The sequence below is a fragment of the Neospora caninum genome, chromosome IV (genome assembly GCF_000208865.1).
Source record: "Neospora caninum Liverpool complete genome, chromosome IV".
Classification (NCBI taxonomy): domain Eukaryota; phylum Apicomplexa; class Conoidasida; order Eucoccidiorida; family Sarcocystidae; genus Neospora; species Neospora caninum.
The window spans coordinates 1,134,371-1,147,213 of record NC_018389.1 but is presented as its reverse complement, the minus strand read 5'-3'; the positions used below and the strand labels follow the sequence as shown (position 1 = coordinate 1,147,213).

Here is a 12,843-nt window from a genome sequence, read left to right as displayed (position 1 = left end):
GAGAGACGAGCTTCCGTTCTTACTTGCTAAATGGTGAGGCACACATTGCACAGCTCGCCGTACCGTTACAACAAACTCGCGTGCACGGTTTGCGGCTTTCCAGCGCGAGCATGGATGCGTGTGGACGTTTTTTGCTCATGTGCCTTTGATGTAAAGATGCTGAATTGCGACGGATTGGCTGAATCTGTCAGAAGACGTCTACCTGCAGAACGCGAGCCAGTCCACAGTGCCGATGAGGATTCCTCCCACACACGCACTTTCGAGATTTGCGCCGAGAAACAAATGCGCTTTTGCTGCCATCGCCAGCAAGCACAATGATTTTCAGTTTGGCGCTTTGCTGACGGTGACTCTCACTTTCAAATTCACCGCTGTTCGGGGCCTTGCGTGTCGAAGCATCACGGCGACGCGACATTGAGAGCCCTCTTCGTCGTCGCTCCAGAACAGGCAACGCACCCCTCTAGTGACGGTCTCGTTGGGTGCCAAGGTTTCAGAAGCTTGCACGTATCTTTTGTGTGGCCGCGTTTCGCAGACACTCGACATGCAGGACTTCATGTTACTCCGCGGGGATCCATTCGCCATTTCCGTTTGAGTCACTCCGCGCGAATTTGCGGCCACTGGCAGAATTCACTAGCACATGATGAGGCTGCGTCCTGAGAAGACTCCAGTAGCTCTGTTGAAAGCACACCTGGAGCTTGCGTGGTTGACGAGCTACGATTCGGCCTTTAAAGACATCCTTTCCTCGTCCCGGTTCCTGCAACCCGAGTTGGAGAACAAAGTCCAGAACCCCTGCATCTTCAGAGGTGACAACCTGCTTCGTAACAGTCAAAGAGCAGAGACTGTTCAGCGCTTTTCTCCTCGTCTCTCGAGGAGAAGGAACTCGCGATTTGTGCATCCTCATCGTGCGCATTTCACTGCTGCTCCAGTTAGCGGCTACGAACCTGTGGCTACCTCACATGACCCTTGCGTCTCTGTCACACTGGCGGGTTCCGTAGAGAGTCAATTTATGGAAACGACCTTCGACTTTCGGACCTTTTTGTAATAGATACGTGGTAAGCCATTCCGATCGTGGCTCTGGCGTATCGTAGCGTCGACGAAAGCCAACCGCTTTTCTGCTGTCGTATGCCACGAGACACCAAAAACGAACAGCCGTTTATCCGGATGATTCGAAAACGGCGCTGCCCGATTCTACTCCTTTGCATCTGTTAAAGAGGGCGCTGCTCTCTCATGCTTTTCAAACAGCAGGTGTTTGCTTTTCTCCTAAGCGTCGCGGCAAGAGCGCGTCGCCGCTTTTTCCGTCAGCATCGAGATGCATGCGCATGCAAAGGCGACATGAGAGTTACATTTTCCGTACTCAGATGCACGGACAGCGTCATTTTTCCTCGGTCCGGTTCCAATTTCCGCTTTTTGACGCCACCGAACATGCTGCATGCTGGCTCCACTTGCCTTTTTTGCGTGGCTAGTTGTCACTGTGGATGTGAACGTTCCTTCCGTTTTCTGCCGTCATGAATCGAGATGATGGCCGTCAAGCGGCCGTCGACAGGAATGTCGATGGCGAAGAGCTTCCATCCGCCGCGTTCCACACGTCTGCAGATGCATGCCGGATTCAACGGTTAAGAGACGAAGTCTTGGATCAGCTAAGGACGGTCATTGATCCCGACCTTCACAAGGACATTGTCGCTTTAGGTTTCGTACGGGATTTAGAGATACACGAGCACGCGGGCTCCGTAAAGTTTCGTTTGCGGCTCACGACTCCTGCCTGCCCAGTCAAAGATGTCTTCGTCGCTACTTGTACGGCGCGCCTTCGCGCCCTCGAATGGGTTCACCAAGTGAGGCTGGAAAAAGGCGGAACCAGACCTCAGCTAGCTCGGAAGAACTGCAGGAAAAGAAGACCTAGCAGTTGAAGGTCAAAGTCCGTCGTGTTTCTGTTGTTTCCGCAGTCTCCGCGTTCCCTTGCTTCTTCGGGAACCCGAAACCACGAGGGATCGTTACGCGTGTTTTCTTGTATACCATTTTGCACGGCCAGCAGTCCAGCTGATTACAACTACCGTTTAGAGTCGGAGAGAGCTGGAGTCTGTCACAACAAACGAAGCGGAACAAGGGAGCCTTTTTCTGCCATTACGCGTGCAGAAATATGGCCATGAACAACCGAAGAACACAGGGGGAGGCAGTGGTTTGTCTAAGCGAGGCGCCGTAATGAATGTTCCTGCGTCTTGGATGAATTTGCAGCACGCGTTCAAAGATGCGCTTCAAAAACAGGGGGGGTCGGGAAAATTCCTTTGTGTCACCTACCGCGTGGAAAGGTGACGGTGTGGTCTGTTATGGCACTCCTGATATTCTAGGGAAAATACAGGCGTTTCGTGTTTTGTGAGAGGTTGAACGGTTTTCTGCGTCACGCTCATTTGTCGCCGGCGTGCGTTTGTCCCTTTTGTTCAGGTCGACATACAGTTGGAGAGTCAAAAGCCCTCAGGATCTACGGCATCTCGTAGTGCCGGTGATGGGCTGAAATGCGTTTCGTTCGTGCTTGCGGTAACGTCCTGCAAAGGAGGCGTTGGAAAGTCGACAGTCGCTGTCAACTTGGCATTTATGCTGCGGCGGTTGGGCGCAAAGGTTGGGCTTCTTGACGCTGACTTGTACGGCCCAAGTCTTCCTGTTCTGCTTCCGCTTCCAGACACGGACGTGTATTTTGAGGAAGAAAGCGAGGGAGAACCTTCAGAGGAGCACACGTCCGAAGTGGTATTCAGGCCAAAGAGAAGTAAGGATCGGGGGCATTCCCGGGCAAACAGTAGCCGCGGGAGTCCCATTGCCTTCGAACCGACGAGGAGTCAACGAGGCGAAACGGACACGAAGAAAAAGCACTCGGCTGGAGACCAAGACGTCGAGAACGCCCAGCCGAAATTGCGTCCTTTGGTCCACAATGGCGTCAAAATCATGTCGTACGGATTCATTAGGAATTCCGGGTCCCAAGTGAGTCAGCCCGTCCGTCGTCCTCGCCGTATAATGAATTGGTGGTACATGCGGAATTGCAAGTCCTCGCATGGCCTGTCCTGTGGAAAACGCGCTAGAACATCCGAGCGGAAAAACCACTTCGGCTCTACTCTCCGCCTCGTGTGTCGGAAGGACTGGGGACGTGACTTGCGCTTCTACGCAACGCGTTTGAACCGACGATTTTACCGGCAACCTCTCACGGCATATCAACTCACCGTACCGCGTTGTGAATGAGAAATGGAAACTAGGGAGATAAATGTTGGATGCCGTTTGATCTTCCTTGACGTGTGGAACGATTAAGGCCACCTGGCGCGACGAATTGTGTTTGCAATGCTTAGGGTTTCTCCGCTCTACGTGGCCCATTTGCAAGCAGCGTCATCGAGCAGCTGTTGACAGGCACTGCCTGGCGAGATCTCGACTACCTCGTCATCGATTTCCCTCCTGGAACGGGCGACATTCATATCACCCTTTCTCAGACAGTGAAAATTGATGCCTGCGTTGTTGTGACGACGCCTCAAACGCTAAGGTACCCGCCGGGCTACGATGTCCTTTTTTGTGCATTCGGAGCGACGAAAAAATGCCGATTTTCGATCTAAGTCACAGGATGGTGCCTCTCCGTCGAGAAGTGCATCGTGGTAATAACGCTGCCATTTCTGACGTATTGGCGGAGATTTCTGTGGTATCCACCGCGTGTCAGTTTGCGGAGTACTCGTTTCCTTTTGGTGGCTGCGGAACTTGATTATCGCACTTTACTTAATTTCGTAGACAACTCATGCATCTGGACGTATCCTCGAAAGCGGCAAACTTAGGTTACCACAGAGGCGCGCAGGTACGGCTGCAAAAGGTGGTAAGGTGCGCGTAATTTTTTTGAATTGTGGCGCTTTCAAACATGTTTTTGCTGTGGGTTGCTAGCACGGCAGATGCGGAGAGAGGAATTAAGATGTTCAACGAACTCGGTATCCCCACCATATGCGTCGTGGAGAACATGGCCCACTTCGTGTGTGACGGATGCCAAAAGAAACACATCCTTTTTCCCGGGCAGCAAAACGTGGAGAAACTTGCGGATCTTGCGGAGGCGCCGCATGTCGTTCAAATTCCTCTCGATCCTCGTCTGTCAGAAGTTGTTGGGGACGAAGCGTCGGCTGGTGACCAACCTACGAAAAATGCACAGAGCGCCGGAGAAACCTGCACGTTCCCTGTTGTAGAACGGCTCCGCCAAGTTCCGGAAGATAAAGTGAGGATGAAAGGAACACGACCAGCCCATACAAGAGATGCGTTTGCGGCTTCCCATCCGGAGTGAAACGCATCAAGTGCTCACTAGTGTTGGTGTCATCTCTGTGGTGCGGCAAGACTTGCCGCCTGTCCGCGGTATAGTCGATTGTTGCGCTGCTGGGACAGTTCTCGAAGAGCACTTCAGCAGGACGTGGCTTTCAAGTCATTACTGAACGCATGCACTTTCGCATCTTAGGCGCGTTCGCGTGAAGACAACATTCGCCTGCATCGCGCCATTTCCTGCCTCATTTGGTGCGAGCTTGCTGCTTCAACAGGTCTATTCGGTGTTTCATGACCTAGCTGCCATCGTCGTGCGCGAACTTTCGACTTTGCGCTACGGCTACGTCGGCCCCTCCGTCACGCTTACTGGCGATTCTTGTGTCCAGATAGGTCTACCAAGGAGAATTCACAGAACACGCGCCGACGATTCAGAAAAACGCTGGACATCCTCTACCGGGGATCCTGACGATGATCATGTGGCTGCAGCCGGTGAGTTTTTCCGCAAAGACTCTGTACAGGTGAAGCAGCAATGACGAGGCGCCATGCAATTGAGTGTCCGCAACTGTGTCGTAGGCAAAAGCGGCCGAAACGCCCATCTTGCAGTCTTGCCGCCACGACGGTTTAGAGAAGCAGTGGCACATAGTGTTTATTTGTCGTTGCATGGTTCGATTTCCGTGCAGGAAAGGCCAGCACGTCGGATCCTCACGCTGTCTCCATCGACGTGTGCACCGTCTCTCTCCGCCGCCTACGAGACGCTTGTGAATGTGGAATCTGCACGGAAGAAGCGGAGAAAGTCCCAAAATCGGGGTGCGTCTGTTCGCCGCGCTGGTACAAGACATCAACGGTAGCGTATCCACTCGCGGCAGAACGATAAACGCATACAGGAACAAATTACAGTTGAGGCGGTCATGAACGGCCACGGCTCCTGCGGAATACCCATGCATGCTGTCTCGCATATAGCTATGTTTCACGAATGCGTTTAGCAGCTGGAGTTCGTTCGTGTCATTCGGTAAAGGGACCTTGCACATGGCGAGATGCCACAGCGAGGCGCAGACTGACTTGCATGCATTTATGGACGGGGTTACGAGCGATTCGGTTCTTTTTTTTGGCTATCTGTTGCAGAACGAGAGCGACATCGCCTGCGGAGCTGGCTTTGACGGAGGTTCTTCATGCGTCGAACCGTAGCCTGATTTTCGTATGGTAAGGCGAGAACTCACGGAGGCGTATGGATGGAACGGCGAAAATTCCGATAAGCAAGATCTGCGTTTGCGTTGTAAGTTTCACGGAAGTCCGTCATAACCAGTGATCCAGGTCAACCCCAAGTCCACTGACGGATTCGTTCCGTTTTTGGTGGCAGGACACTGTTCGCACCGATGCACCCACTGTTGTTTGCAATGTGTTGCGAGCGAGAAAGAAATGCGAGGTACTTTCGCCGCCAGTTCTATGCTCGTTGGAAGCTTAGCTGTACTCGCTCGTATATGGAAAAGGCACAGTTGAAAGCAATCAGTAACATATACTCGGGCGAAGCCCCCGTTGCGGAATGAACACAGTGACAAAGCGAGTTGAAGGTTAGGTCTCTGTACGAGCTGTTGTCGAGGTCTGTCGCCGAGCTGTGTCTCTTAGACTGGGGTGGCTGTGTAGGAACGTCCCCCCAAAGGTGCGTAGTTGTGAATTATTGGGGGGCCAAGAAGGAAGAACGCAATTCTCTGTTATGCCTTCCGTTAGGGACGATGACCACCGGACGGCGCTACCACTCCAAACCTTGGAACGCCTTGCACACGCGGAGGACGAGATCCGAAGTCGCGCAAGTAAGTGGTCCTCAAACAGCACAGAGCTGAGGCACCGTGGTTTTTCTTCGGAGGCGTTTCACTATTTGGGCATAATGCACAACCCGCGAAAATTCCGGTGCTGCTCTAGAGCTTGAATCAGATGATGATCACGCAGATGCTGTTGTTCCGTCCACTGTTTTCTCGCAGGCGGTTCGGTGTGCACGGCTGGCGCGCAACCAGAGCTTGAGTGGTGAACGGGAGTTACAGGAAATTAAGAGGATGATTTGTACCTATCGGTACCAGCACCTCGTCTGACCACACACACGTTCTCTGGAGAAGCAGACTGTGGTGACGCGTGGGTTGGTGCCGTCCGTAATCCGAGGGGACCGCAAGTGAACGTGTGTTTCTCGACACACGTTCTCTGGAGAATCAGACTGTGGTGACGCGTGGGTTGGTGCCGTCCGTAATCCGAGGGGACCGCAAGTGAACGTGTGTTTCTCGACACACGTTCTCTGGAGAAGCAGACTGTGGTGGCGCGTGGGTTGGTGCCGTCCGTAATCCGAGGGGACCGCAAGTGAACGTGTGTTTCTCGACACACGTTCTCTGGAGAAGCAGACTGTGGTGGCGCGTGGGTTGGTGCCGTCCGTAATCCCAGGGGACCGCAAGTGAACGTGTGTTTCTCGACACACGTTCTCTGGAGAATCAGACTGTGGTGGCGCGTGGGTTGGTGCCGTCCGTAATCCCAGGGGACCGCAAGTGAACGTGTGTTTCTCGACACACGTTCTCTGGAGAATCAGACTGTGGTGACGCGTGGGTTGGTGCCGTCCGTAATCCCAGGGGACCGCAAGTGAACGTGTGTTTCTCGGGCAACGCGTCACTTGGGTGCTAGCCCCCTGGCGTCCTTGAAGGAAAACCAGGCGCACTGAGTACACGGTTCCTGAGCATATTTCCATGTCGCATGACTTCTACGTGCAAGGCGAAATCCGTTGAAAACCTACACCTTTCAAAGAGCACTCGATAAGATCGGGTAGGACTGCAGCTGCGGTGAGGGGGAGTGAAAACGAGGGTTTCGTGGAAGGATCTTGCCCTCGGCCGACCAGTCCCGCTCCAACGTAAAATCTGCAGGCGCGATCTTCCAGATGCCTGATGGAGAGAAAGAAAGAGACTCTTGTCGTGATGCACCGCCTTTATCCTTCCGTTTCCAGGAAGCGTGGAGACCGGAGGCAGTACACGGTATATATGTGGTAATCTGTGTACACGGCACCGGAAACGCGTGTTTCTATCAACGACGTTAAATTCTAAATGGAGGACGAACACACAGGGTGGGAGTTGCGGCTTGCTTCCTTATGAGCGGAATGCTTACCGTGCATTCGACTACGAATTGTATTCAATAAGGACGGCCCTTTCAAGCATGATACCCAGAGAAAGGTTGAGACAGCGTTACGGGAACATTTCGATTGGAGCTTATGCCTAAACTCACTGAGCAAGGCTTCAAGCTGCTCTGAGTATCTGGAAAACGAGTTTCAAATGACAAAAACTGGCTGTTTCGAGGGGTCCTGAGTCTCCAATTCCGCGGTAGCTATGAACTGTACCCTCCGTGCGACACAGTGGAAGGCCGGTATACCACATGCCGCCTACTTGATTTACCAAAACGGATCTACCCGAACAGTCCACCTAGCCGTATGCTGCTCGCCACAAAGGCCGTATGCTAGACGTCCCCCTTACTACAGAGGGAGTCTCAATGAAAACGCCGTGGAGACTAACAAGCGTTTTGTCGGAATCTCAGACGACAGTGGCGACAGCACGGCGTTCGGAGCCCAAATTGAACACATGCCTCACACGGCGACGTTATTTCCTTTCTCATCAGTGAACTATTGCAATAATTCACAAGCTTCGTTCCACCGGTTTCTGGGCCCAGTGATGAGCACTCTCCCTTAGGAAAAAGCCAGCATCCGGACGAAAGGGTGCCTCCTCTCCACAGCAAAAATCTAGATGTCTTGCCTGTGGGACATCTGCGCCTTTTTGCGCTGCTCTCTTGCGTGCAGCTGGTTCACCAACTGAACGAGTTGGGCTTCAATCGAGCCTGCACCCTGCAGAAACATGGGACACAGCAGACAGTTGGTCCCTTCGAACACCAGAGAAAAAAGCTCGGATGAAAACACGGTACAGAGCAGCACAGCGCGTACGAGCCGGATCAGCACTTGAGCTTCTGCGCTGCCTTGTCGATATGTGTCCCACTTCCAAACAGACCCACAACAAAGCTAATTCATGTGCTTTCCCGTGCATGCGGCCGACCGCAAAGGTCGGTTAGCAGGCAGCAACACAAACGTGGATGCTTCTCTATAGAGTCCTTTGTTTTGGCCTACCTGTACGCGCATATATATATATATATATTCTTGATTTAGATCCGCCGAGACGAACCCGTCTCGCGGGTCCACCAATCCACCACAAGGATATCAAGGATATCCTACGGTATCCGTTTATTTATCGTCCGGGTCGGATCACCTACACGAGTTCATGTCTAGACTCACCAGCAAGTCGTTCGCACCGTCTCTTCCTTCTTTATCTCCCAAACAGCCGGCCCCCCCGTCAGCGGTGATCTCGAGGGGCGGCGCTGTGTCATCTGGATTCACAAACACTGTGACGCTCTGATGTCTTGAATGAAGAAGATTGGCGACAACCATGTCGCAACTGTACAGACGAAGAGACCGGCGGGCTTTGCCGTGAAGCGTATCCGCATTCGTCTCGAGCTTGAAGGACATGAAAACACAATGTGGATTCAGATGCTTCACCAGCCCGAGCATCTTCGGCACCTGCTGAAGCTCGAGAGTGACGCCAGTCTGAGTGCCTGACGGCGTTTCCTCTGTTGGCCGCCCGACACCAACAGCGGAGCTGGAATTCAATATCTTTTTTACGTCGTCGTGCTTTTCGCCAGCAGCCGTCTCCAAGACCTCTCCGGAGCATGCAGCTTGCTTCCTAGGTAAGCCTGCACCGTTGTCGCTCGTCCCTTCTCCCTGGTCAGCAGAGGTGAGGGCCATCTGGGGACCGTCACAGTCAGTTTTTCTCTGCTGTTGACCCTTGCTGGTCTGGGACAGCCTAGACGCTTCGATTCCCGAGCTTGTGGGCAGCGCCTGGTGCTCAATTCGCCGGTTTTTTCTCCTCTCTGCTTCTGCCTCCACAGAAGCCGCATCCCTGGATGTCTTCCCGCATGACTTGTGGGTAGGGAGGCGGCTTTCCAATTTGTGCGTCGGCATGCGAGAGACAGGAATGTAAAAGTCGGCAACAGCCGCGCATGCGCAGACTACCAAGCTGTCTCCAAGTGAACGGCACCGACTTAGGATTTCCTGCCACAAGAAGAGGTATTCCGTTACCGTCTGAAAGGACACACACAGAAGGCGGTCTTTGCAGCGCCTGTACGACCGGACCGCTGCTTCTGCGTCCTGATTACACACCCGATACCGAGCAGGGAGACCGCTGGCACGGCCCTGTCCGATATGTGTGCAGTTCCCTGCCGAGTCACCGACAGCGGAACCTGTCCCGGGGGTATCTCCACTCGGAGCGGCAACTGCACTGTCCGCGCTCTCTCCCGCAATGGTAGGCGGCGGCATCTGCTGCGCGCCGTTCCGCGCGACAGAATGCTGCCGAGCATGTCCAGAATCGGCTCCGAGAGTAAAGCACGGTGGCTCACTGCTACACTCTGCTCCCTTGTCTGACGGCAGCTGGACACTGTCAAGGAACGCAGGGCTCGGCCGATGTGGAAGAACACGGCGAACGAATGGCTGGGCCGAGTTCGGGGACGAGAGGAAAATAACAAAGTAGCCATCCAACAGAAACTGCTCGCACAGCGCTGCTCCTCGCCTGCCTGTGCTGAAATTCGCAATGAAGCGAATGGTGTTTCTCTGCGGGGAAATCAGGCAGCAACACAGCAACGCGAACTGGCTTCCATTTGAACTGATTCGGCCTCTCTCCTCCTATGGCGACTCACGGCGGCCGCCGCTTCCGAGATCAAGATGACGACAGCAAAAATGCAGTTGCAAAAGCAAGGCCCATCCCAGCGAACAGCCTCTGGTTTTGCCCAACGGTGCTCAGCGTCGTTTGACAGCTGCTAAAAGCTTGGTATGGATATGTTTATCTACTCATACATTCAGCCTTTCCACCGATAGGCACTGCAGTGCACTGATGAAAAGTACATTTCTTCCGGCGCAGTCGGATGGCCGTGTGAAGACTGGCGACTCTTGCCGCTGCCGACAGCTTCCGGCCGTGTGGTAGCCGAAAGTGAATGGATAACAATTGAAACTTGTTCTACCATGATCAAAGTGCAAAGGGCCTATCAAAGCTTCTTCTTTTTGGTAAACAGGATTGCGCGTCCAGCGTGGCCGCCAACAATTGACCTCAAATGAATTGCTGCCCTTGCCTGGGACTCACAGCCACAACCAAAGACCATTTTAGAAAAAGGACATTTGTGTCCGGTTTTCCTGAAAGTGCCCCCCTCTCATGCGAATGAGGCAGCACACATACGCCCGCGTCTCGGTAAATGGCGGTATACGGTTCTTTCCACTGCAATGCGGAGAGAGCGTCGTCCTTTAGACCGGATTCATGTTGAGCTGCTTCGGAAGATTGTTCATTGGACTTCAGCGACCCAAAAAAAGCTTCAGCTTACTTCAATGGGCACATCTGTCCCGCCGGACGTAATGAAGGCTACCCCCTGTTTTGGAAACTCAGAGTCCACTGACGTGTCATGATCAGGGATCGAACTCAAGAACTGTGAAACTGCTGCGGAAACCGCAGGAAGCTCCACTGGCGGGCGCTCCGAGGCGAAGAATTCCGAAACACCGTCTAAATCAAAGGAATTCGGTGGCCTCTCCATTATGAGTATCTTTCTGAGCATCAGAGATGTTCCTGGTTGCGTTGGGAGAGAAAACCGCCCGCACAGAAAACTGCCGTTAATAATAGGGGGGATCGCTCGACAGAGACAGGACCGCGAACTGCCGCCTCGCAAAGGAGTTGCTGACAGTTTGCACACATCACACACCACTCTATCGCGTGTGCATACACTACGCATGGCCACGAGAAGGGTATGGGCATCCCTCGTCGCCCGCTGCACATAATCTGTGCACCGAACCGCAGAATTATACCGTACTGGTTACCTCAGGATAGGACTCGGCAAGGAGTCGCTCAGGCTAGACTGGATAGCAGTCAACACTCCGAAAGGACGATAATAATACAAAGGGGACTCTCGTTCAGGCCACCCAGGTTTGTGATGGACACTAATGCCAGGTTCCAGTCAAGATACTTGTACAGGACTCTCAGATCCGCGGTATGAGTAAAGATGGCAAACAAAAGAAGAGTGTGTTTGTGGCCTGGCAAGCGCGATGAAATATAGTCACTGCACTGAAGAAACACCCAACGGCCCCCTACCCAATGCATAGGATTTGAGACGGCTCTGGGAATCACGGGTACCCCAGAGGGGACACATTAGTCGTCATTTTTTTCACAACCCAATGAGCCTCCTATGTCCGGCGACAACTTTGCAAGAAGTGCGGCAGAAAAGAAATGTGCCAACATTGGAATCGAAAAGATGAGAAAGGCTACAAATTTCTGTCAAAGTGACGGGGCGAGAAAGTGGAACAGATGACGGAGAGCCACCAGTAGACTACCGTTGCAAAAAAGAAACAAACAGCCTGTCGGACACACTGCATGCATGCTCCGGCGGGCTCAGAGTCACCTCAGGCCGAGCGCTTTGCTCGGCTGAGATAACCACCGAAAAGACAGAGAGCACTTATTGTTTTCTCGGTATGCTCACTCATATCTGTGACTGCGGAGCTCTCCAACACTTGGCGTGAGTATTTCACAGGCGCACACAAGCATACTTCCTCGCGATGCCTTCGGTACATCGACAGGTTTGTGTCGATGCATGTGTTGCCCGGAGTCAAAACAGGGACGCTGAATGGCCGCTACAAATCGGGATCGATTTATCGGGTCCACTGTGGTTGCTGAACGGTTTTGAAAAGGTAATGGGTTAGAAGAGAGATTTTCTTCAAGGGAGAGAGCCTGACGCAGCCTCCGCACTGACGTAGATCGCCAGTGCCGGGGAATCGGTATCCTCTGTGCGGGCGGCTTAGTACACAGGATTGGAGTTAAGAAAGAATAGTATTCCTCTCACTCCCCGAGAACCACACTAACCCGCCATGGCCGTATCCTAAGGAACGTGGCCATCAAAATGGGTACGAGCAGCTTGCGAAGTTGGAAGCAGGGCGGGAAGTCGGACCTGCGCAGAGTGGTAATGCGTGCCACACTCAGTACAGCACCGGGAGGCATTTGCTCACCATTCTCAAGAGGTCCGTTTTGTCTCCAGCTGGATTTGTCAAGCGTGCAGAGACTTCTTGGGACCCATGTTTCGAGCTTTTTTGCGCTCTTATGCTCTGTTGTTCAGCAGATCAACACCGAAAGAAAAGAGAGATTTCCGATGCTTCAGTCGCCTGAGGCTACGTTTGTTATCGAGAACGCCAAGATGAAAGTATCATCATGGAAGTTTAACCTCCGATGAGTCCCTGCCATCAACAAGTGGTGCTGCAGCGTCCAGCACACAAAAAACATATCTCAGCGGCCGTGGCGTCCGAGTCGCGTGGAATCCAGCAGCGCTGCGTACCTGCTAGAGCACAGAATCGTACTTTCCACTGTTGCCTGTTGAGTCTATTTGTCGGTGGGGGACGCAAGAGGCACTCTCCTATCATGCACAGTATAGAAATTCTTGCATGCGAAAAATGAGTGGCTCCCAGTGGTGAGCCGATTTGGATGAAACGGACAAATTTACACA

The 12,843-nt window shown here is 53.0% G+C and overlaps 2 protein-coding genes across 2 annotated transcripts; one reads left to right on the top strand and one right to left on the bottom strand.

Moving 5' to 3' along the window:
- Positions 1–1,502: 1,502 nt before the first annotated feature.
- Positions 1,503–6,280, top strand: NCLIV_010950 (atp-binding protein, Mrp/Nbp35 family, related; the record flags this gene model as incomplete). The annotated part of the gene is made up of 9 exons (XM_003880611.1): positions 1,503–1,826; positions 2,434–2,964; positions 3,324–3,511; positions 3,898–4,219; positions 4,533–4,746; positions 4,938–5,064; positions 5,380–5,457; positions 5,983–6,065; positions 6,234–6,280. 9 exons carry the CDS (start codon positions 1,503–1,505, stop codon positions 6,278–6,280), a joined length of 1,914 nt encoding a protein of 637 aa, XP_003880660.1.
- A 1,734-nt stretch (positions 6,281–8,014) lies between these two features.
- Positions 8,015–9,280, bottom strand: NCLIV_010940 (hypothetical protein; the record flags this gene model as incomplete). The annotated part of the gene is made up of 2 exons (XM_003880610.1): positions 8,015–8,116; positions 8,558–9,280. The coding sequence occupies 2 exons, from the start codon at positions 9,278–9,280 to the stop codon at positions 8,015–8,017; spliced, it is 825 nt and encodes a 274-aa protein (XP_003880659.1).
- Positions 9,281–12,843: the final 3,563 nt, after the last annotated feature.